The 23,096-nt window shown below is 52.9% G+C and overlaps 6 protein-coding genes across 6 annotated transcripts; 2 read left to right on the top strand and 4 right to left on the bottom strand.

Annotated features, from left to right (window-relative positions):
- Window positions 1–319: 319 nt before the first annotated feature.
- TRIVIDRAFT_56958 (uncharacterized protein) lies at window positions 320–2,371 on the bottom strand (the record flags this gene model as incomplete). Its single annotated transcript, XM_014095164.1, has 1 exon — window positions 320–2,371. One exon carries the CDS (start codon window positions 2,369–2,371, stop codon window positions 320–322), a length of 2,052 nt encoding a protein of 683 aa, XP_013950639.1.
- A 469-nt stretch (window positions 2,372–2,840) lies between these two features.
- Window positions 2,841–4,749, top strand: TRIVIDRAFT_41323 (uncharacterized protein; the record flags this gene model as incomplete). Its single annotated transcript, XM_014095163.1, has 2 exons — window positions 2,841–3,149; window positions 3,256–4,749. The coding sequence occupies 2 exons, from the start codon at window positions 2,841–2,843 to the stop codon at window positions 4,747–4,749; spliced, it is 1,803 nt and encodes a 600-aa protein (XP_013950638.1).
- Window positions 4,750–7,620: 2,871 nt separating this feature from the next.
- TRIVIDRAFT_65798 (uncharacterized protein) lies at window positions 7,621–8,451 on the bottom strand (the record flags this gene model as incomplete). Its single annotated transcript, XM_014095162.1, has 2 exons — window positions 7,621–8,099; window positions 8,304–8,451. The coding sequence occupies 2 exons, from the start codon at window positions 8,449–8,451 to the stop codon at window positions 7,621–7,623; spliced, it is 627 nt and encodes a 208-aa protein (XP_013950637.1).
- Window positions 8,452–14,313: 5,862 nt separating this feature from the next.
- TRIVIDRAFT_40853 (uncharacterized protein) lies at window positions 14,314–15,207 on the top strand (the record flags this gene model as incomplete). The annotated part of the gene is made up of 2 exons (XM_014095161.1): window positions 14,314–14,573; window positions 14,649–15,207. 2 exons carry the CDS (start codon window positions 14,314–14,316, stop codon window positions 15,205–15,207), a joined length of 819 nt encoding a protein of 272 aa, XP_013950636.1.
- Window positions 15,208–17,439: 2,232 nt separating this feature from the next.
- TRIVIDRAFT_75459 (uncharacterized protein) lies at window positions 17,440–19,083 on the bottom strand (the record flags this gene model as incomplete). The annotated part of the gene is made up of 2 exons (XM_014095160.1): window positions 17,440–18,003; window positions 18,154–19,083. 2 exons carry the CDS (start codon window positions 18,915–18,917, stop codon window positions 17,514–17,516), a joined length of 1,254 nt encoding a protein of 417 aa, XP_013950635.1.
- Window positions 19,084–19,575: 492 nt separating this feature from the next.
- On the bottom strand, window positions 19,576–20,997 carry TRIVIDRAFT_40824 (uncharacterized protein; the record flags this gene model as incomplete). The annotated part of the gene is made up of 4 exons (XM_014095159.1): window positions 19,576–19,712; window positions 19,880–20,455; window positions 20,565–20,675; window positions 20,916–20,997. 4 exons carry the CDS (start codon window positions 20,995–20,997, stop codon window positions 19,576–19,578), a joined length of 906 nt encoding a protein of 301 aa, XP_013950634.1.
- Between the last annotated feature and the right edge of the window lie 2,099 nt (window positions 20,998–23,096).

The following is a 23,096-nucleotide window of genomic DNA, read 5'->3' as shown; positions in this document are numbered from 1 at the left end:
TGTATGTGAAAAGTGGTGACGTCGTTGTGCGTCCCTGGAGCAAATGGGCCTGTTCTGGGGGTTTGATATGGTGATATTGCATGTTCATTATGCGTGTGTGCGCGTGGGCATGCACAGATATGGAGTGCCCCGTCCCATGAGTCCCTCAGCGTCCCTCTGTGAGGAGTGCATGTATGTGTGAAAATCACATTGGATGACAGGGTGAGATGGGGAGGGGGAGTGAGATTAGACAAGCCATCGGAGTATTAGACGGGGTTTCTTCTTCTTTTTCAAAATATTAAACAGTGTAAATAGCAATAGTGGGGGGGCAGTAGCGCCCTCACGAAGCCCCCGACAAGTCGCCTCCCGTCTGCTTCCACTTCTGCGCCATGGCCATGATGTTGGACAGATTCTTGGCCTGCTGGTCGTCCGCCGGGAAGACGTAGTCAAAGTACTCCTCGTAGACGTCCTCGTTGTCGCCGCCGCTGTCGTCCTGGACTCTTCTCCGGCGCTTGACTCTGCGCGGCATCTGCTTCTGCACGGCGTCCACGTCCGCCTCGGTGCCGTGCGTGCGCTCAAAGGACAGCCAGGCGTTGAGCAAGCTGACGCGCTCCTCCTTGAGGTCCTTGTCGCGCATGCTCTTGTGGGCGCGCTCAAAGACTTTGCGGGCGCGGGCCTTGGCCTCATCGCTGACGGGTTGTTCTTCCTGCTCCTCTTCGGCCTCGTCGTCTTCGGGGATGTTGATTTCGAAGTGGGCGTAGCTGATCCAGACCTTGACGTGGTCCGTCTTCTCGAGGAGTCGCTCGTATAGGTCGCGCGTCTTTTCGTACTCGCCCTCTTCCTCTTCAAAGTCGATGTAAGCCTTCCACAGCAGCTCCGGCATGTCTAGCTGCGGCTGGCTGACAGCCAGTTCGAAGATGGCTCTCGCACGATCAAGATCATCTAGGCCGCGCTCCAATTCGGCAAACTTGATCCACGTCTGGCAGTTTGTCGAGTTGTACTGGATGTGCTTCTCGTATAGCGTCCGGCAGCGCACGAATTCAAACAGCTTCCGTTCTATATCAACGTATCCATCAAAGAGCTTGTCCTTGGGGCACATGCCAATCGCGCGCCCCAGAAGCTTTCGAGCAGCTCCCAGGTCACCCTGTCGAACCTCGAACTGCGCCGCAAGCAGCCATATCTTGGCAAACGTAAACTTCTTATGGGGTATCAGGTTCAAGCATGTGGTGTAAATCTGCCGGGCGCGCTCAACATCCTGGCCCTCGAGCTCTTCCCATACCGCGTAGAATATCCACAGGTAAATATATCGGCGCCAGTGCCGCTTCTCCTGCGTCGGAGGGACTTGGGCAATCGCTCGCTCGTAGACATCTCGAACACGGTCTGCATCCCTGGATGCCTCCTCCAGCCCAGCATAGTCGAACCACGCATCGTAGTTTTTGGGGTTCTCGCGCACCTGCTCTTCGTAATACACCCGTCTCTTGGACAAGACCACATCCTCCACGCCGTCCTGGTCGCCAAATTGCTTTTCAAACGTCGTGTATGCAGAGTGCAGCAGTCTTGATTTTGATCGAGGCAGACGGTCGAGGGCGTATTTGTAGATGGCTCTCGCCCGCTCATATTCCTTGAGCTTGGATTCAAACCGAGCATACGCAATGAATAGCTTCTCGTCGACAAAGTCGTCCCCTAGAGTCTCAACCGCCGTTCCAAAGACCTCACGAACCAGATCGCTGGTTCCGTATTCCTCCTCAAACTTGGCCCATTTGATCCAGTTTCGGGGCTCGGGGTGGACCATGGTAAATGTCTGAAAGATCTCGCGCGCTCGGTCAAACTCGCCATATCGCTTTTCCAGTTTAATATATGCACTCCATGCCGCCTCGCTTGGTCGCCATTGCATCCACCTGTCGAAGACCTGTCGCGTTCCGGGGATGTTGCCCAGCATCTCCTCCATGTAAACGTATTTGTACCACATTTTGTCCACTCGGGGCAGCCGCGTGACCGCGCGGTCCAAGAGATTCCGGGCATGGTTGATGTTTCTCGACTTCATCTCGGCCTCGATGTACCGCGTCCACACCTGGACATCGTTGGGGTGGACATCGAGACAGCGCTCGAAGACTGATCGAGCGCGGGCAAACTCTTTCTGCTCCAGCTCCCACTGCGCGTACTGCAGCCAGTTGCTGAGCTTGACGCGATTCCGCCTGACATAGTCCTCAAACTCCTTTCGCTTCCGGCCCTGGTACTCGTGAAGCTCTTCGAGATCGGCGAATCGCTGCGTCGGTGCCTGGATCTGAACCTCCTGTCGGTCGACGGCTTCACGAAGAAGCTGCTCGGCACTGATCTGGATGGGCGCTGCCGCCTTGTTTTTGACCTTGGGCGGGCCACGCGACGACTCCATTGTGTGGGATGGCTTGTGCAACGCTTGGTAGAGACGATTGTAAAGAAATCAAATCCGAGGTTCGCTTCGATTAGCTGAAGCGAGCTCTTGCGGCAGCCAGACCTTGTCCAAAGAGCTCAAACCAGCTGGCGAGGCTCTGAAATTTGGGAGAGGCGGAACAGACAGACTTGCAGCGAAGGTGCTTGAAGTGGGTACAAAGTACTTGCTTAGTGCCGCCTTATCGCGACGATAAGAGATTGATTTGGTGTTATAGTGCACGGGCCACCGCCAAACTTGGCTACTACGTCTTTCGTTTCTCAGCCTCGCAGCTTCATTCAAAACAGAAAAAAAAGAAGCCCAACAAAGCTATTTGCAATCCAGCAGGTTGCACGTCGCCTGATCGAGACAATTCTTTTCTATTCTTCTTTTCAATTTTCTAAGATATAACCAAGATCAGAGAGATAGGCTTGTCAGCCAGCCAGCCGCAACCATGTCGACAGTCGCCGACGACCTGCTCAACGACTTTGGAAGCTCAGGAGACGAGGCAGATGAGCTGGACAACGATGGCCTCGTGCTCACAGAAAAGGCGGAGAAGACAGCAAATGGCGACCGCGATGCCATGGATGTGGACGATGACGACGACAATGACGAGGCCTCGGAGGATGAAGGCGCGGGTGCGTTGAACGACATGGAGGATACAGAAGCAACCAAGGCAAAGGTCGAGAAGATGCAGCTGGGCGCCGTCAAAGACGTCCGCAGCGTGGCCAGCTTGATGCAGACGCTGGAACCTGTCCTCGAGGTTAGTAGATCCCCTACCCTTTGCCCCCAAAACCTCTTTGGATGGCTTGTTTACATCGTTTTCGAGATGAGCAATTAGCCCTGACGTGTTGGCTCGACTCCTACAGAAAATCACACATTACCAGTCACAACCGACGGCGCAGCAAACCAGCGTCGGCAATATCGAAGACCACCCCGAGTATCACCTGTTGACGCAGTCCAACAGCCTATCAACCATGATTGATGGCGAAGTCGCGTTGGTGCACAAGTTCATTCGCGATCATTACTCGACACGCTTTCCCGAACTAGAACGCCTCGTCACGACTCCGTTGGAATATGCCAAGGTGGTGGCCATCATTGGAAACGGCCCCATGGACTCGGAGAGCATCAAAGCGCTTCAGACTTCGACAAACAATCCTCTTGGAGTCGGGCTAAAGGCCGTCCTTGACGGACCTTCTCTCATGATTGTCACGGTAGAAGCGACAACCTCGAAAGGTCACGAAATGGTGGCGGAGGAGCTGCAGCGAGTGCGACAAGCCTGCGAAATGATGATTGCCCTGCACAGAGCGAAGCAGACTCTTACAGAGTACGTGCAGTCACGAATGAACATTTTCGCACCCAACTTGACCATCCTCATCGGCTCCCTCACGGCTGCACAGCTTCTCAATGCTGCTGGAGGCCTGACAGGTTTGTCCAAGACACCGGCATGCAATATTCCTTCCTGGGGTTCCAAGAAACGACAGGCTGGTCTAGCGACCAACATTGGAATCCGTCAGCAAGGTTATCTTTACAACTCTGAGATTATCAGGGGTATTCCCAACGACTTGAAGAAGCAAGCCATGAGAATCGTGGCAGCTAAGCTCGTCTTGGCCGCGCGAGTCGACCGCATCCATTCAAGCGCCGATGGCTCAACAGGAGAGCAACTGAAATCTGCCTGCCTGGAAAGGCTGGAGAAACTTACCGAACCCCCACCTAACAAAGGACAGCGAGCACTCCCGGTGCCGGATGACAAGCCCGCCCGAAAGCGAGGTGGTCGCCGGGCCAGGAAGGCCAAGGAGGCGCTCGCCATGACGGAGCTGCGCAAGGCCCAGAACCGCATGGCCTTTGGCAAGGAGGAAAAAGAAGTCGGCTACGGCACTGGCGAAGGTACGGTGGGCATGGGCATGATTGGCCAGTCCAACGATGGACGTATTCGTGGCATGCAAGTCGATCAGCGTACGCGAGCCAAACTCGGCGTCAAGAGCAAGGGCTGGGGCGGTGCCAGCACCTTGGGCGGAGGCACGGCGTCATCCATTGGAGGCTTTGGCATGGCTCCCGGCATGGATCTCCGCGGCAAGGGGCTCCGGACGTCGGGCGTGGGAAGCACCGTCGGCTCTGCGGCTGGTACTCAGTCGTCGCTGGCCTTCACCCCCGTGCAGGGTCTGGAGCTGGTCGATCCCAAGGTGCGCGCCGAGCTGAGTCGGAAACGCAAGGCAGAGGAAGACCGGTGGTTCAAGGGCGGCAGCTTCACACAGGTTGGCAACGGCGGAGGAGGCTTCAAAGTCCCGGACCTGCCGGCCTCGAAGCGGGTCGACACCGGAGCTTCAAAGATGGGCCCGCCTCCGGTGCCGAACCGAAAATGAGTGCCTACCCTGGAGGAAAGGAAGGTTTAGATGCAACGACTTTTTTTCTTTCACTTTTCTTTACTTTGGTCATATTGCGTATTGATGTTTGTTCACCATGGTATTGGAAGGGGGTGCTGTTTTATCCGGGCGTTTAAACTACCAAGGCTTGTTCAAATGATGTGTGTATATAGAAATACTACCTGCTACCTTGTCCTTTTGTTTTCATTCACTGACCGGAAAGGGCAAACGCAAATCAGACTGTTGAACCAACAAATATACATAGAAAGACGCGTTCTCTACCTCTTTATTATAAAGTCAAAGCCGTAGAATAATAGAACATTTTTCTCACGTCAATCTTGTACCTCACCGGATGACGATCAAAGATGTGCAATCGAAAATCTTCGGAAGGGGGGGCCATGTGGATGCCACGCCCTGTCGATTGCTTCATGCTGATGCTCCAATGCCGCCAAAGGCAGTCTAAACGGCTATTTAGCTGCCAGGGACCAAATTAAAAATTTTTTTTACGCTGGGCGGGGATCTTTTTTGTGAAATGTGACGGGACGTGTGTGATCTTTGGACGAGTAGGGGAGGGGGCGTGTGGGTGATCCTGATGACGATTTGCGCTGTGATGGGCAGGTTTTTAGGTTGCATTTGGCTCTGTTTGGGCATGGGTGGCTGCGAGTTGAGAACACCATCTACAATGATTTTTTTTTTTTTTTTCGTTTGTATTACAGATGACAGGTATCGTATCATTCATTCTCGAAAAAAGTTAAAAAGTAGCCTGACACACGCCCTGATACGATCGATACTGGAGATTAAAAAGGGTTAAAGAAAAAAAAAAAAAGGATGAGACGGGATGGATGTCGTAACAAGTCACAGGGCAGTGTAAACTGTGGCTGCTTCATCATGGGAATAAAGGGTGATATCCAAAAGCGAGAAAAAAAAAAAAAAATACAACCCTGGAGTGAAACCAGTGCTTGTATCATTCCTCGCCCCCCCCCTCCCTTCTTCAGACAAATAAATCATTGGAGGGACCTTTTCTTCTCGTCCACCCATGTGCTGGAATTTTTGTCTTGTCCTGCATGTGGGCGAGGTGCATGTACGTATGTATAACGCAATGCGCACTTGGAATTGGAATGGCAAAAAAAGCACGAATATTCAAAAGGATGCCGTGGGTGTTTTTTTCGTATACAAGAAGTTGCAGCCAGCAGCATCTCTTTGCGGATACAAAATGGAAAATCCTCCGTAAGGGGGGGCTGTGTGACTTTCCAATCACAAGGGGGCCAGTTGAGTATCCCGGATCTCGATGGAGTCGAATTTCACGGTACTTGCTGCTCCCTCCCTATTTTGTTGGTCTGCTCAGCGCGGCAAACATGTTGTATCGTGTACATGATACGCGGGCCTCTCTCTGTAGTGAGACTTTGTGTGGTCTGGCCCCCAACGGAGGCATCTTTTATTGGAATAGGGCATACCAGCTACCGCACTGGCGGCGCCGGGAAGATGCATGTCAACGCCAGGGGGCCCAAACATCGTGACTAATGATGAGTTGTTGTGTTGGTGTTGTTGGCCGTGAGACGTGCCAATGCGTTGTCACAAGCCACATTTGAACTCTGGCTGAAATAAGAGCCGGGAACAAGGGACTGAGAAAGGGGTAGAAATTAAGAAGCAATGCGGCAAAAAGTTAGAAAAAAAAGAAAGAAAAAAAAGGAGACCGCTCGATGCACAGTATCAATGGCCTAGGAGACAATTCTCTCTGCTGACCGGTCAAAGAGGCTTCCATCTAACTCGGAGAAGAAATAGAGAACATAAACACCAGTGGTGCTCATGGGGGAATGCCACGGAAACATAGCATCTCGATCTCCGCGATTCATGGCATCGTGAAGATTCCTCATCACGAGAGAATTTGATCGCAAATCTAGGGAATGCAATAGAACACGGTCCCAGCGCAGAATCAACGCGAGTCCCTTGAACAACACCCATAGGACTTCGTACATGCAGCACTCGGTGGCTGCCAGAAGACGGAGACGGAAAGAGCAATGATCAACAAGTCTTCATAGTCTCACGCCGCTGGGAGAAAGACTGTCATGTCAAGGCAAGCAAAGGTACACGCCTTGTCCACAATATTGAATGCAGCAGTGCATTACGGAGCAGTACGGAATACGGAGTACTCCGAAACTACTTTGTGCTTCCGAGGTACTGGCATCCTTGATCTTTTAAAGAACCATGCAGCGCTTTCAAATTCTAACTTGACATCACGCCAGTGGCAAAAGCTTGACAAAGTTCCCATTCACAACAATTATAGTCTTGCGCTTTTTTTTTACTCTCTTTGGTCCCTTAAAAAAAAGAGAAGAAAAAAAAACGGAGAACTTGGGAAAGGGAAAAAAACGCAGCAGACCTCGATCGATTTCTTGAAAATGTCCATTGGGGGAAAGGGGGTGTAGGGGAAATCCTCTTTGTCTTATCTGGCCAGAGAAGACGGTGCTGTCGATCACAGACAGGGTTGGCGTCGAGTTGACAGGCGATGGGTCTGGTCGTGTATACTTGATATCCAGTAGAAAGTTGCTGACGAGCGTGTCAACGACGTGAACGAGTAACGGCAGACTTGTTGGGGTTGCGACTTCGCACTGCGGCTTGTGCATGGCGCATCGTATCTGCTGCCAAAGCTTCAGTTCGTCTCTTGTCGCTCGTATCACATCCGTCCGGCACGTTTGCGTCGGCATCTCGTAGCTTCAAGAGCTGACACAGTCGCATGCAGCCAGCAAAGCAAAGCAACGGCTCCCCGTCCAGCTGGTCCTTGTACCTGTGGCATTCGCTAGCTCGACCTCGTACATGTATGTACCATCCCATCCCATCCAGCCCAGCCCAGTCAAGCCCAGTCAAGCTTTTTCCTCATGGCCATGTGGGGTCAGGCGGAGTCCCAGGGCTTGGTCTGGGGGAGACGGTCGAGCGGCTTCTTCTCTCATGGCCGCCCGGATTCAACGATCCCTCCGCAAAAGTCGAGATCCTCGTAGCCATGCGCGTGGAGAGGCAATGGGGGATTTTGGTGATCGACAGAGCTTGCTGGGTCGTCAAGACGTCATCGGCAAAGGGGTTCAACTTTTCTTTTTTTCTTTTCTTCTTCTTCTCATCCTCCCTCGCTGGCAACCCCTGTTGTTGTTGTTGTTGTTGTTGCTGCTGCCGCCCCGTGGCCTCCGAGTCGTTTTCTTCCTGCACTCTTCTGCTATCCATGTGCCTGACAAGCCTGAACTCTGCGGGCGGAGCTAATTGCTGTTGACGCGCGGGGAATGCATTGGTAGAGCGTCTTGATTTGTTTATCCAAAAGCTAAAGCTTGTAAGAATGGAAGAGGCCCCGTAAGCAAACCCAGGCCCTAATGCATGAAAAGGCTAACCCGGGCCGGAGATTGAAAGGGGATAAAGAGACGACGGCCATTCGCTACCATTTGCTACCATGGCTCGCATGGCTCGTCGTCGCCTTGGAGAGGGAGGGGACGAGAGTTTGGAGGCGCATTCGAGAGAGGCCAGGCCAGGCAACAAGGGCGGTGGGCCAGTGCTCAACAACTAAAACAACCTACCTAGTACTCCGTAGTGTGCAAGGTAAACCAACGATGCCGCGTGCAGACAAATCACTGCCACGAGCCATTCTCGAAAGGGCGAATACGCAGCAAGGTGCAGGTGCAGGTGCTTGGTTCTGGGATCTTGGAGGGAGCCGAGGACCTGCATTTCTGCAGGAAATTGCTGGGACGAGGAGGTAAAACAGCCAGTAGTTACCTTGATGCCCTCAGCAGTACATACAAGTAGGCGAGTTAGTACCTACAGCCTACAGCCTACAGCCTACAGTACGGCGTTCGTACTTGACTCAAAGTATGGCGACCTGCCCAGCCACACTCAACTAGCCCGCGGCTGGCAATGATCGCCTTTAGCTCTCTTATCTTTCCCCTCTCTGTTCCTTTTGCCGGCCTCCCTTTTACAGTACGAGTACGTACTCGTCATTTATTCTCTCCAGCTATCTCTTTTCTCGCCGAATTCTTGTTTTTGGGCCACAACTGGCCGTGCTTAGCATCTCGCCTCTTACTTTGCGTCTCTTGGCTTCTCCTCGCCGCGCAATTACGGCGCGATACTTTGTTGCGCAAATCAAGAAAATGTGTGCGGCGGTTCTTGTAAGCATCTCCAGGCCAAGGTACTAACAAGTAGTGTGTGTGCTGCTTCTCCAACTGCGGAAACTCGGGACTTGTTCTCTGGCTTCTGGCTCCCCCCCCTGCCCTACCACGGATGGATGCCAAAAGTATCGCCGCTCCAGACTCCACCCCTCATCAGCCACACTGGCCCAAACGCTGGCTTTGTAAGAACCGAACTACTCTACAAGGACAAGGCACGAGTCGGGAAGCGCTGCCTGTGATTACAACAACATCAACAATCAGCGCAATCCTTCAATCCAAGTGCCGTGCGTGCTTTAGGTTTTGCCTGGCAGCTGTGGTCGACAAAGCCGCTAATATGATTCTGTGCGTGGCATCAGCGCCACTGGCCTGGCCCTTGGAAGAAACGGCTATTCCTTGCCGGCTGGTTGCGGATTGCTTCAGTCACCATTCTCTCATGGCCCTTCTCGCCATCTCGTGATAAACACAACAAGAGCAAGGCTCCGGAACTGTGGTAACGCTTGCTTGGTGCAAAGCCTGGGGCAAGCCACGCAGAACATAAACCTTGCGCTACGCTGGACCCGGAGACGTCCTTCCGTATCAGTCAAAGAGGCGTCACTAAACAAACTGCTTGCACAAGTCCACGTACGAGTATTACCTGGTATGAGTACTGCTCCGTACTAATTCCCAGACTCGTAAACCATACAGATAGATACTTGGATCGTTGGATCGTTGGGCAGGGCAGAAGGACAGGACCCTGATTGCTCCTAAAAATAAAATCAACAAAACAGCCCAGCGTATCGAGAGCTCGCGCGTATGAGTACGGGCAGGCCAAAAACCCCCCTTGATCGCCCTTGTCAGCACAAATTCTGGTTTCCCATGTGGGCAGGTCAACCAACAGTAAACAGTGCAGACAGTGAGCAGATGCACTCATGCACTGCAACTCTCGGGCGCAGCAGAAGCGACGACGAACTCTGGAGAGGGGCAAATCCGGCACCCCATGAAAACCGCATCCTCGTCCAAGAATTGCATCTTTGCCCCTCAAGCTCCCAACGGATCTAGGGCATTAGCGCACGGATGCGTTGCGAAGGGGGCCCAAGTCCGTTGAAAGTCCGTTGAAAGTACAGCCCATGTTGCGCTGAGTCTTGTCCGTCGCAGTTCGCATGTACCGTGGCTGCCATCGTCAAGTACCCGCGCGGTGTTTTCTGCCTCTGCGCGCCGTGTGATTGGCCTGCGCCGCACAAGAGAGTTGTGGCTAGGGCGCTCTAGCTTACTCGTGCCCGTGCATGTGGTTGCACTCCAGAAGTTGTCCGCTGACAAAAGAAGAAGCAGGGCCGGACGCGGCGGAGTACGAGTACCAAAATCCTCTTGAAGCGGCACAGGCAACCCTTGAAAGTTGCAACTTTGCTGAGGCCGGGAGATGCTGTACTATGTAACTTGCACAGGCATGGCGGGGTGTGCTGCGGCCGTGCCCACAAGTTAGTATGGAGGCACGTAATACCTAGGTAGGTATGTAGTACAGTACTATGTACCTTGAGTGCTAGGAACCGTCTCCGGACGTCCCAGGAGATCCGCAGCCATGCAGCCTGTGCTGGACGGCTTGCTCGATCTCTCCGATAATTGGCTATTTATCGCTGTGCTGTCTCCGTTGCATGCGAACGACCCTGGATGAGGCGCTAGCGTCTTTCCCTGCCCTTACGCTGGTCGCCGTGCCCCGTTCCAGTACTGCCTTGTAGCTGCAGCATCCTGTCAGCGCAGAATCAGACACATCAACTGGCTCGGGATACTTGCCAGTACTTGTAAGCTTGGGCTGCCACTACGAGTACGATACATGCAAGTTAAGGGCCCTTGGGACCCCTCAAGACCCTTGTCCTTGGGCTCCTCCCAGGACCCGTCTTTTCTTCCAGTTGACCTCAGCCGGCTGTCACTGCACCCATGCTTGAATAACTCGAAGGGATCCGAGCTGTGGGTGTAGCTGCTCCAGTTGCTCCAGTCTCCTGTGGGATCCTTTAGGGCTTTCCACAGTCACGATGACGACACCATGAGGTCAAAATGGCCGAATGAGCCTCTCGAGATGCGCATTTTCGCCATAATCACCGCCTTTGCAAATTGTGCATGACTTGTCCGTGTTTTGAGGATCCGCGGCGCAGGTGCCTGGTTGCAAAAGTCCTGGCCTTTTCCGCCGGGATGGCTGTGATTTGATATCAAACTTGATAAGTAGAGCGACACACTTTAATGGTCATGGCGCTACGGCAAAGTTGGAGCAAGGCTGGCTGCCTACTAGTCTAGTACGAGTACATAGATTAGTAGGTAGTAGCACTTCGCAATCCATCCAGCAACAGCTGAAGCTTAGCCTTGGCGTTTACTTTGTAAGCGCGTCCACCATGTCTGGGGTACTTGACTTGCCCCATCTTCAAACTTGCTTTGCACCTAAACCAAACTGATACATGCACCAGCTTAGTATTCTGTGCTTACCTGCTGATATGATACGTGCTGCAGTATACCTGTAATCTGTAATGCGTCGCCGTATTACGAGTATCGGCCGCCCGCTGACCTGACCGTGCACAGTACGGACAGTTGAGTACTTTGCCTTGTGGTTGATATTTCGAAGAAGAATTCAAGGCTCCGTAAAAAGGGACCCCCCTCCTTCCCCCCCCCTTTTGAAGTAAACCTCTCGTGTCGTTTCTTTCAAGAGGAATTGCACCGAGAATGGAGCGGCGCTGCTTCTTGGTTTGATGGGACACCCTCTCCGTCTAATGGGTCCAAGGGTCGGAGAGTGGAAAGTTGAGTTGACGTGACCCTTGGGTTACCGTGACGTCAACCATTCAGAGCATTGTCCATGGAAAACCAGCGTTCCTTGTCCCTTGTATGAGCACAAGGGCCCTGTGATCCACCATGGTGTCGTAAAGTGCCTGCAATCGAGATTTCGCTGTTGAGGGTCCTCCAACTTCGCACATGCTTGTCCAAGTGCCACAAAAGCCAAGAACGTGTGTTCCGTGCCTTGACCAGCCCTCCACTCACAGCCCTTGGTCGAACGCCAAAGGACAAGAGGAGACGGGGAAAGAAGGGGAAAAGAGGGCCCCCAATTGGGAGCAGAGTGGCCCATCGTGATAGCTTAGTACAGTATTCGACGTCGGATGTGTGCTATGGGCCCAAGTGATGAGACGGCGCAAAAGTATCGTGGCTGAAGCGCGCGCAGGGTGATGCTGGGCTTATCTTGCGCTTCAGCAAAGCGAGGTGCGGAGACGAGACATGCTAGAGAAGCGTGGTTAACACTGTACAAGAAGGGAAAAGAAGAGAGAGATTTTGGGAACAAAACAAAAATTAATTAAATTAAAATCAATAAAGACGGGAAGGGAAAGCGAGGCGAGAGACAATTCATCACAAACCCCATCGCCATGCATGCTGCTGCTGCATGGAGCAATATTCTGCTGTTTCCAGGCCGCAGACACGCACGTTCCGCGCTTGTGCTCAGCGCAACCCCAAGGCGCTAAAGAGGCAGGATCTTCACCGGCTGCACCTCGACAGCCAAGCGAGACAGAGGCGGACGGTGGCGCATGCACGTGTGGTCGGGCCAAGCGACGGAGATAGAGATGAGAGAAGAGAAGTGAAATATGAGAAAAGATGGGAAAAGTGACGAATCGACCTCCGTTGGTGCCGTATTTCCCTTGTACACTCGCGAGTTCTGTTTGCAGCGCATTACTGTATGACTGTACTGCCCAGAGAGAGAGAGAGAGGTACGAGTACCTGCCTGTAGTAAGCTGCAGGCTCGAAGCAGAAGAGTCAGCGACGTACCCCAGGTTGGTACATACATGCCCTGCGGCATCCGTGGTAGGTACTTGCGGCCTGGAGCGAGGGTACTCGTGCTCCGTACAAGACCCAGGTAAGCGTGCGCGTTCAAGCCACACGAGGCGTGCCCACGGTACCCGCGACTCCTCCAAAAGGTACATACTCGTACAAGGCGGTACGCCAGGGTGACCGCATCCCCTCTTCTCCCCTCCAAGCGACTCCACACACCCCTCCAGCCTGGCCCCGCTTCCCCCCTGCCGGACCCTGGTTCCCTGCCCGGCTAGCAAGCTGTGGCTGCTGTGGCCCTACTACAGCCCGCTACTGTAGAGCCTCTAAGGGACCCCCCTGTCGCCGCAGCTCCAGCGCCCGAAGCTGGCTCCCATGCAGCTCGCAGGGCAAAAAAAGCAAGCTCGTTGGGAAGGTTTTTTTTTTTCTTTTTATTCTTAATATGACTGGGTGACGACTTTTATGGCTCTTGGGCTGCGAGCAGTACGGAGTACAGTACAGTACTAGGTACTCTACTAGTACGAGTACTTGTACACATACCTGGGGCCACGCAAGGTACGTACCTATCTACATGTACATCCGGCCCAAGAGATTACGGAGCAAAAGTGGGAGTGGACTTTGTCACTCGATCCTCGATCGATGGGATGGATGCTCCCGTTGCGCCTCTCCGGCTTTGACAAAAACTCCATCGCTCCCTCTTGCGCCCTTCTTCTCTCCCACCTCCACCTCCGATCTCTTCGTCTCGTCACTTATTACTCTCGGCCTCGCCTTACCTTGCCTTTACCTTTCCCTCTCCTCTCCTCACCTCACCTCACATACCTTGACCTCTCCCATTGCGTCTCTTCTCCCTCCCTACCTCATCGCAACAAGACAAGCTTCCATCTCTCTCTCTCGTCGCCCTTCGCCTGACCCTGTACCCAGCAAGCGTCTCTTCGTCGCCTCGTCTCTCGTTTGATAGCACTGGCAACGGCAATCGTGCATACAAGTCGGCGCCATCTGAAATTGGCCTGATTCTGATTCCGACCCTGTTGATACTTATACATCCAATACCACACCCCGTCGAAGGCTTAGCGCGCGACGCAGAGCTGCCACCACTCCTGCCATCAGCCACCTGCCTCGGTTGACTGAGGAGATCAATAAGTGAAAAAGAGCGGAAAAGAGAAAGAAAAGAGACCTCCACAGCTGCGCAGATCCAAAAACGGGATCTAAATTACCATTTGCGCCGCTTCTGACCAATTCGCATGTCTCCGCCGTCCCTCTTTCCTTATTGCGACTGCTGCAGCACCAACGGCTCCTGCCCTCCGTCTTAAACGACTTTAAGCGAAGCTTCGACAAAAGCTGCCACCTGCTGCCCATTTTTCAAACTCTTGGGAAATTATCTTCCTTTTCTTTTTTCTTTTCTCCCCATCTCCATCTCGCATAAATTCGCATTTCTTTCTCAGGAATCAAACAGTGGTTCCTGAAAAACGCCGTTGCGCAACTCACAGAAACGTCAAGTCGGAGAGCCATCTCTAGAGCGGCAACTCCGGAGCTCTACAGCTCTCTTGACCAGAGACCTCAGTTTCACTGCACACGGCGCAAACGCAGACAACGCGCACCACCGACTTTTTTTCACCTTGTTCGAAACGACATATTTTACCAATCTTTTGTCGCAATGCACGCTCGTGACGCCGCAGGCCGCAGGGTCTCACTCCTCAACGAGGAAGACTTTGGCACCATCGACACGTCCACTTACTACCACTCTGTGCACCCACAGCCTCCCTCCCGCAGCGATTCATCGTCACCAAATACACCCGCGCTCCTGCGGTCGGATTCCTTTGATTCTCAGCTTAGCGAAGTCATTTCACCCTTGACGCCGCCTGTGGATTACAGCTACGCAATTATGCGCGCTCCCAACTACGCTTTCGGGCACGAGTACACCGAGGGCCCTCCCGCTAAGCGCACTGCCTATGGGGCTTGCAGTCCCTCTGCCTCTTGCGAAGAGGACAGCTCCGCTGCGTCTTGTGTTCCCGAGCGCCCCGTCAAGCGGTATCCCTGCCGCTACCGTGAGATTCATGGATGCGAAAAGACCTTCACCACCTCGGGGCATGCTTCGCGCCATTCCAAGATCCACACAGCTGAAAAGGCGGTCCATTGCCAATACCCGGGATGTCACAAGAAGTTCACTAGAGCCGACAACATGAAGCAACATCTGGAAACCCACTTCAAGGACAAGACCCGAAGCTCGTCGGGCGCCCAGCGCTCTAGCAAAACCTCCTTGGCTTCCAGTGCGCGCCGCAGCTCAACTTCATCGAGCCGAAGCCGCTCCTCCACCACAGGACCTGATTCCTTTGTTTTCTGGGACTCGAGCGAGCTTCACCAGAAGCAGAGCCTCTTGCCGACGTCCCCGCTTCCACAGCCGACCGGCACTGCGGGTGACTGGGATACCACTATGAGTGGTTTTGACCTCCCATTACTCAATCGTCCTTCCGCAGTTGGTCGCACGCCCAGTGGCCTCGACACTTTGGCCATGGCCATAGCGTGCCAGGAAGGTCGGATGGCATTGTGAGAAGAAATAAGACCTCAAGACCTCTCTCCTCGCCTCATTTACCCCTCCACCCTTTAACAAACTTGTCAGCGAATCCACTCGGGCGCAGCCCGGGCGCTGCGGTTACATTACATGGATACCAGAGAGCGAGAAAAACCAACACATGCAAAAAAAAAAAATTACAAAAAAAGAGAAGAGAACAAGAGAGTAATTTTTAATGCCCCACCGACTTGCAACGACAAAAAAGAAAAGAAAAAAAAGAACGAAACTCAGATACCGCCGATTTATACTATGGATCTGCAGACAGGGGAATATACGGAGCACACTCGGTACATATACGATCAGGGGCAGAGAATTATACACTGGAGGCTGCCCTTGCGGGATGTCAAATGGCGTTTGGATGCGATTTGCACTTAAGCATCGCCATTTTATCATGATTTGATTTCCTTCCTTATTCTTTTCCTTTTTTTTTCTTCTTTGCTCATTTTTTTTTTCCATTGCTTATCCCGATGTTGCCAACGTGGGACCTCTGAGTAAGGAACTACGGCTGGCAATGCGGAGGCATGCAATATGAGAGGTCGCGAGAAACACGAATGGCGCCTTGGTTGACTTAGCTTCATTGTTCTTTTTTCCCGTATCTACTTGGCAGTTGCCGGATTTTCTTTTGTCAGGGTCCTGTTTTTTTACGCTTCTTGATATCCCATGCTTTCATGCACGCCTCGATGATTGATGAACCTTTTCGAAGATAGCAGTGGAGGGGGGATGCTTCATCTTGTCACATGGCGTTTGGCGGTACTCTCCCCTTAGATATGACGCGCGCATGGGAAAAAAAATCGAGATGGTGTGTTAATGGCTGTATGTATATACAAATGGTAGCTCGCTTTTGAGCCTGGGATGGGATGGGATTCAATTGATACCACTTTGTTGTTTTGATACCTGATGACTCTTCTTTGTATTGGTGATGAGACTACCGCGTATATACTCGTAGCAGCGCCTTGAGAGATTAATGCATGAATGTACTGAGTACGTGTAGCCGGCCCGATGCATTAAGGCCCAGTCACGTTTCACGAGACGGGCAGTATAAGTGCGCATACGAGTATCCCATAATGCCATGCCTTTACCTATGCATGTGTAAGCTTAGTACCTATATGGGAATGGGCCGTTTGAGCTCCTTTTTGTTTTCCTTTATTTATTTAGGTACTTATTTTATTCTATCTTCTCCTCTCTTCCTATCATAAACCCCCCTGTCCCGTCTTCTCGTTTATCCACCTATCGACGGAGTTGCCCGATTTTTTTTTTTTTTTTTTTTTTTTTTTGATTTTTTTCCCCCTCGGTTGAGTAACTGCTTTGAGTATTGGCTTGGCAGCATGGCACGGACGATACTGATTCGGCGGGCTGCAGATAAATTTTTTCTTGGGGGTTTTCAGCTTTCGGGGGAGGCGGGCGGGCGGCTCCGGTTTTCGGATCTCTGGGAGGAGACGAAGACGGAGAGGAGAGGAGGAGGAGGAGGAAGGGTAGAGTTCTTGCGGTGGTACTGGTGATGTGTGTGTGTGTGTGTACAGGGTATTTGCTCGTTTTCCTATAAGAGATTTAGGCTGTGGTCTTGAAGAGACTTTTTTGGGGGGAATCAGGAAAGGAAGAATAGGCTTGTTGAATTTTATTTTATAGATATTTTTGGGGGGTTTGCTAGAATTTGTAGGGAAATGTGATGTATCAAAGCGTTCCAAGAGAACAATACTCGAATATTTATTCTTCTTCTGAAACGTAGTGCTGGTAGTAAAGAAATATATTGCCAAGTATCCATCTATCAACCAGAAGAATTGCAACAGTGAAATGTATTATAACGAGACCTGCTTCTCCCATGATGAACGAGTAAATCACAGAGAACATGATAGAGAAATAGAGAGACAGGGAGATTCTGTTGCACAAACAATCCTTTCCAAGTCCTCAGCTCTCGCCCTCCTAACCTACATACCCTATATATCAAACCCACCAACAGCCCATTCGAATCGTATAATGACTCTTTGATCATTTCATGTACAACCTATGAATGCAGTAGCTTTCTAGTCTTCTACCCGGTAGCCCGTTTGTAAGGTTACTTACAATCACCTCCCCATGCAACAACCGGAGTAAAGACTGCTATTGTATACTACGCTTGAAGCTATTCACTGTCGAATTCCAAAACCATCTTGGCCGAACCATGGCTCGCAGTGAGATCCCTATTTTGCAAAAGCACATCTCATAGACACTAGTAAAGCCGTCAGAATTTACAATGTATATTTCTACGCACATCTACCATCTAATAACTGCGCCTGTTCCCCCCTCTCTTACGCCCAAAGTGCTTCCATCTCCGTGCATGCTCTAGCCATCTCAAACTGTTCATCTGTTTGACACACGAGGACGCTATGCTTCGAGTCCTTGCTGCTTAAATCTCGAACTGTTGCAGCACCGGCAGCCTCGGCATTGTTGAGCGCCTCGTCAATGGCAAAGCCCAGGCACCCAGCTTGCTCAATCACGGCGCTGCGAAGACGGGCGCTTCTCTCGCCGATTCCTCCAGCAAACACGATTGCGTCCACCTCGCCCTTAAGCGAGACATAGTAGCTCCCAACGAAACCGCAGATGCGGTCCACAAATAAGTCGAAAGCTAGGCGATGCTGGGGTTCATCTGAGGCGGCAATGATGCCGAAATTGGTAGTGCCGGTCATAGACTTCCAACCGCTCGCCTTGTTGAGGATCTCTTCAGCCGTGGAGATGTGGAGATGCTCTGTTGAGGCTGGAGAAAGCTTGCCTACGTCGCTGGCGTAGTGGAAGACCAAACTGTTTATTGACCATGTTTGTCAGCTCCAATTCTCACAAGGGAAATTTGGACACGGTTGAAGACTGAAATAGGGAAAGGAGAATGCTACTCGGAATAATGCTCGTAGTAATACGTGTAGGAGCATCATCTTCAAAGCAGGATTGGCTCACCTAGGATCGACGCTTCCACTACGGGTCGCGCCAGGAAGTCCGGCCAACGGAGTCAGTCCCATGCTCGTGTCCCAGCTCTTGCCATGCTTAATTGCACAAGCACTGGCGCCGCTGCCGAGATGCAGAGCAATAATGTTGAGTTGATCGGGCTTCTTGCCGAGGAAGTTGGCCACAGACCTCGAAATGAAGGCGTAGCTGATGCCGTGGAAGCCATACTTGCGCAGCCGGTTCTTCTTGGCTATTGTTGGGTCGATTGGGTACGTAGAAATGTGTGGTGGTATGGTAGAGTGAAACTGCGAATCAAAGCAGGCAACGTTAATGGCATCGGGGAGCTGCTTCATGCACGAGTCGACAATGGTCAGCGCGGCGCCGTTGTGCAGGGGAGCAAGGTCGCTGAGGGCTTCTAGATGGTGGTATGTGTCTAGGGTAATGACTTGGGATTCGCCGTAATCGCCGCCGTGGACAATGCGGTGGCAAGCAATGGCCACGTCCGATTTCGAGCTGATGTCTTTCAATTCAGCGTCATCCACCAGCGTCTGGAGCAGCAAGGCAAAAGCATCATCTTGGCTGTTGACGGCAGTGTCCACGTTTTGGTCTTTGATAATGGTCTCGCCACCTCGCGAATATTTCAGCTGAGCTGGCGGAGCCGTAAGACCGTTCACTTGAGCCTCAGCAATCTGGCGCGGCGCTGTTTCCTTGTCGGCCAGATAGACTGAGATTTTGACGGAACTGGAGCCAGCGTTGATGGCGAGAATGACCCTCATGGCAAGAGAATCTTGGGTGAGTAAAGTAGTAGTAATTGTGTGTTTGGGCTGGAATTTAGTAGCAATGCCCGACAAGGCCCGTCTGTCCTTGCTCTTGTGTGGTTGTGTATAATGCGTAAAATTGGGATGCTGGCGTCTTCAACAACTCTGGAATTCAGCCTTTGCGCCGCCCTTTTATTGGATTGTCTTCCTTCTTTTGTTTACCCCGGCCCTCGCAATCTACACAAGGAAAAGTAGGAAAGATGGGAAGAGAATGTCTGCCGATAAGGTGCAGAACGGGTGAGGTTTGCTCATGACGACACTGAATATGTCGATGGCCTGATGATCGCGGGGAGTTTTGGTGGTGTGGTGGGGGGGCCAATAATAGACCTCTCTCATGCCACGCCATGCATATCAGCTTTTGGTGACGTCCTCAATTCAACCGGCCCGGGTGTGGCGCACCGGCGGACAAAAGAGAGACACCCGAAGCTCTGATGGGTTGGGAAGAAATTTGGGGATTCAAAAGGAAAAGAAAGATTGATGAGACTTCTTCCCTGGGGGGCACGCATGGCCATTTAACGATTGCGGAGCCAATGCCGACCGATCCAAGGCGTAAAATGTGCGTCACATATGCCGCTGGGCAAAACGTAACAGAATACGAGCTAGTGGAAGCTCCAGCTCAGCCGGTGTCCGTATCTCGACCAGGGAGGATTTCTGGTGAAGGCAGCTCGAAGTGGTTGGGAGGAAACGGGACGCCGTTGAATTCACGGTCGGAGCTGTGGGCAAAGGCCCAAGTCTCGATGAATCGCTTGTAGTCTGCAAATGCTCCGCGTTAGATGTTTACCTTTTCCCACAAAGCCCCGATTTTTTTTTTTTTATAACTTGAAAAGCATCTCTCCTCTTACCTCGTTTGTGAGTAAACTGAATAGAGAGGTAGCGAATATCTAGAATGGTGGTTGCATACGAAGGGCCCAGCTCGGGACTCGCCTGGCTGGCCTGACCAGCAGACCGGACTCTCTGGCGGATGCGAAAGGTTCGGCGCGATGGGGTTTCGTCGGGCACGCTTCCTCGGCGGCCGTGGACGTTGAGGCGGAGCGTCTTGGCGCGGTCATCTCGGTTCCGCAGCTCGCCGTCGAAATGGTGAATGTCATACTCGCGGTACTGGTTGTCCGTCTTGTTGGCCAAGACGCTCAGGGAGTGGAAGGTGGTGTATCGGTCCCTCCAAAGCTTGAGCCTCTGAATGGCACCGATGCCCTTGACCTTGCCGAAGCTGTCGGTGCGGCTCTGCAGGTTGGACCAAACCACGTCGACGTCGTAAAAGTCGACCAGATCCTTTCGACGCAGGTCGCCCTGGAACTGGATGGAAGCTTCGACCGTGGTGAACTCGTACCTAACTGGGATGAACTGGTCATGGATGCAGATGCCCTCGCCCGAGGTGTACCTGATGCGATGAGGTTCGTTGAAGGACAGGAAGCGCTCCATGTCGGGGGGGTCATTGAATTGGCGATGTCGTGAGTGGAGGGTGTGAGGATGGATGTCGGACGGTATGTCTGAGGGGACTTGACATCATGATAAGCTGGGGCTAAGAGACAAGAGACAGAGAGTGACGAGATGACGCAAGAGCAAAGCAACACAACAAAATAATGACTGCTTCTGCTTGGGACTTACGAAAGTGTTCGAGCAGCTCACTCTGATAGCTGCACTGCCAGCGGATACGTCGCTGCTCAGACCCCACCACCTCCCAGGGTCCCAGATACACAGTCCGCTCGTCGGGCGTGTCTTGATATAGGGTTCTATCGAGGAGAAAAAGACAGGCATTGTCAGACGAGACTTGCAACGAGCACGGAAGGGCCCCAAAGCCAGGGCATCACGGAGGCTGATCGTACATTGTGGCAGTGTAGCCCGGAGGGCCGAGATCGAGAGGCCGGAGCGAGCCAGCGGGCACAACGGACTCGCTGGTGGAAGTGGCTGATATCGTGGAGATTTCCGACGTCTGCGTCCAGGTCGAATCTACGGGACTCACATAGGAGCGGCTGTACGTGGGCGGGCGGCCGAGCGAAGACGACGTGAATGAGGAGCCGGACGAAGAGGAGGCGGCCATGCTGGATGAAGCGGCAGCCGGAGGCGTTTAGAGTCACCGGAGACGACTGGTCGCGGGCTGGGACGTCGTTGGAGAAGCTATCATGACACTGGCCACAGGATGAGGAGAGGCTGGCGGCACGGCACGGCTTACGGAGCCGTCACGGGCTGAGTCTAGACAAGTCTGAGGAATCGTTGTCGCCATGCCCCAGCTCCAGAGGGGGGGGGGGAAGGGGGATCAAGACTGCTGAGGGCGGTGGATTGGGGGGAGGACAGGACAGGACAGGAGAGGATTTCGGGATCGAAGAAACAAAAAGAACATGAAGCATGTTCCTGTCTCTCGGCTGCATAATGCTTTACTACTACTACGTACTGCTACGAACTAGTCCCACGTCCTGCTGCAGGTGGATAAGACAAGGTTCAAGCTACTAAAAACTCTTAGCACCAGATATTACCGTCTGGCAGCGTGCTGGCAGTTGCTCTGGAGCTATGAAGAGGACTAGGACTGGGAAAAAAAATTGTCTTGCCGTGCTTGTCTTGTCTCTCTCTTTCGCGGGGTCCAACACAGCGCAGCTCGAGACAAATTCTGCGCGGCGTGTCCAAGACATCAGCCATCCATCAGATCGGCCTGGCAGGCAGTAAGACGGTGTCTATACTATGTACACGCATGTACACTACCTGCTGGGCACTATGCAGTATATTGCCCTGTGATGACAGTATTTGGGGGAAGCTCCAGCGCTCTCGTCCTCTTCTCTGCTAGGACAGGACCCCCCCTGGCCCCGGTCCACAGCTCCTCTGCAGAGCACCCGTTTGGTAGAGCGGCCTGCAAACCCAATGCACGAGTTTCTTGAGTGAACCTGCAAAGGGTGGTGACAGTGCATTGCTTGATTTGCTTGCTTTGTACCGGGTACCAGCGCCAAGTCCCGCCGCTCGGTTCGTTGTCGTCCGGACTCCGAGAAAGCTGCGGAATTGGCACGACGACAGCGCGTGGGGACGTCCGGCTGGGCAGGCGGCCTTGTACTGGGTACTTGGACGGCGTGGAGCGTCTGTCTGATGTGATGAGGCGTCTAGCTGCGCGGGCGTGGGTTTGGCGCGCGATGCCGCAACACAACAAAAGGCAGCGAGTACTAGGCATCTGGTGTATTAGTACTGGCGACTGCAGGTATAGTATGTATCCGTAGGGGAGAAAAAAAAATGGATATAACTCGTACATGGCTCGTCTTGCGATGCTAGTTCTAGTCGCTTGTCTCTCTCGGAAGAGGCTCAGGACCCGCTCCACTGGAAGCGAACATAGCGTGCACGGGGAGCTATGCGGCGGCCTGATTGGCTGGTGAGCCGCCGCCATGCCCGTCCAAAAGCCTGCGGTTGGGGGCCGGGCTCTCGGAAAGGCTTTGCCCACAGTACCGAAGGGCTCCAACACCTTATCTTCAGCGCGACATGAGTTGATGGGCATGGCGTAGCAGCAAAATGCCACGGCTGAAAAAAAAAGTAGAGACGCGGCGAGGCAGCCGGCCAATCAGTGCGGCCGGGAGAGGCTCCATGTTGCAGTGGCTGGGCACTGGCTGGACACTGGCTTTTCTGGGGATTTACTTTTCAGCTGTGTCCAATATTGTACGAGTACAGTAGCATCATGGCCACAAGTATATATAAGTATCCTGGGTCTTTCTTCAGGCAGGATGCGACAATGCGATGCGATGCGATGCGATGCGACGTCCCCTCCCCATAACGTGCTCGCCCTCAGACCCCCCCAGCAAAGGCCTAGAAGCGGCCATGAGTGCCAAGGAGGCCGCGAGTATTAGCGCAACAGCAACGGCCCTCTGGCTGTTACTCGCCACTGCTGGGCGCGCCCAAGAGCCTTAGCGGCTGGCGGCTTCGCACCGTTAAGCCGGTACGGAATCCAGGTTCGCGACAGCCACCTTTGGCCACCCCCCACTTGCCTCCAGGAACCGTCTCCAGCGCCGGCCACCACGTGCTCTCCCTGACACCTCTGGCCGGTCTCATTTCTGCGTGGGAGGCGGTTTGGCTTCATCTCGATGCCTTTTTTTGTTTTGGCTGCGATGGCAAATCGAGAGCCCCATGCCATGCGGGCGGAACGAGCACGTAGCACGGCCGGTAGGCGGT

Source organism: Trichoderma virens, assembly GCF_000170995.1.
Source record: "Trichoderma virens Gv29-8 chromosome Unknown TRIVIscaffold_90, whole genome shotgun sequence".
Lineage (NCBI taxonomy): Eukaryota > Fungi > Ascomycota > Sordariomycetes > Hypocreales > Hypocreaceae > Trichoderma > Trichoderma virens.
Note: the sequence above shows the minus strand (reverse complement) of the source record. Positions and strands in the feature narration are given on the sequence as shown.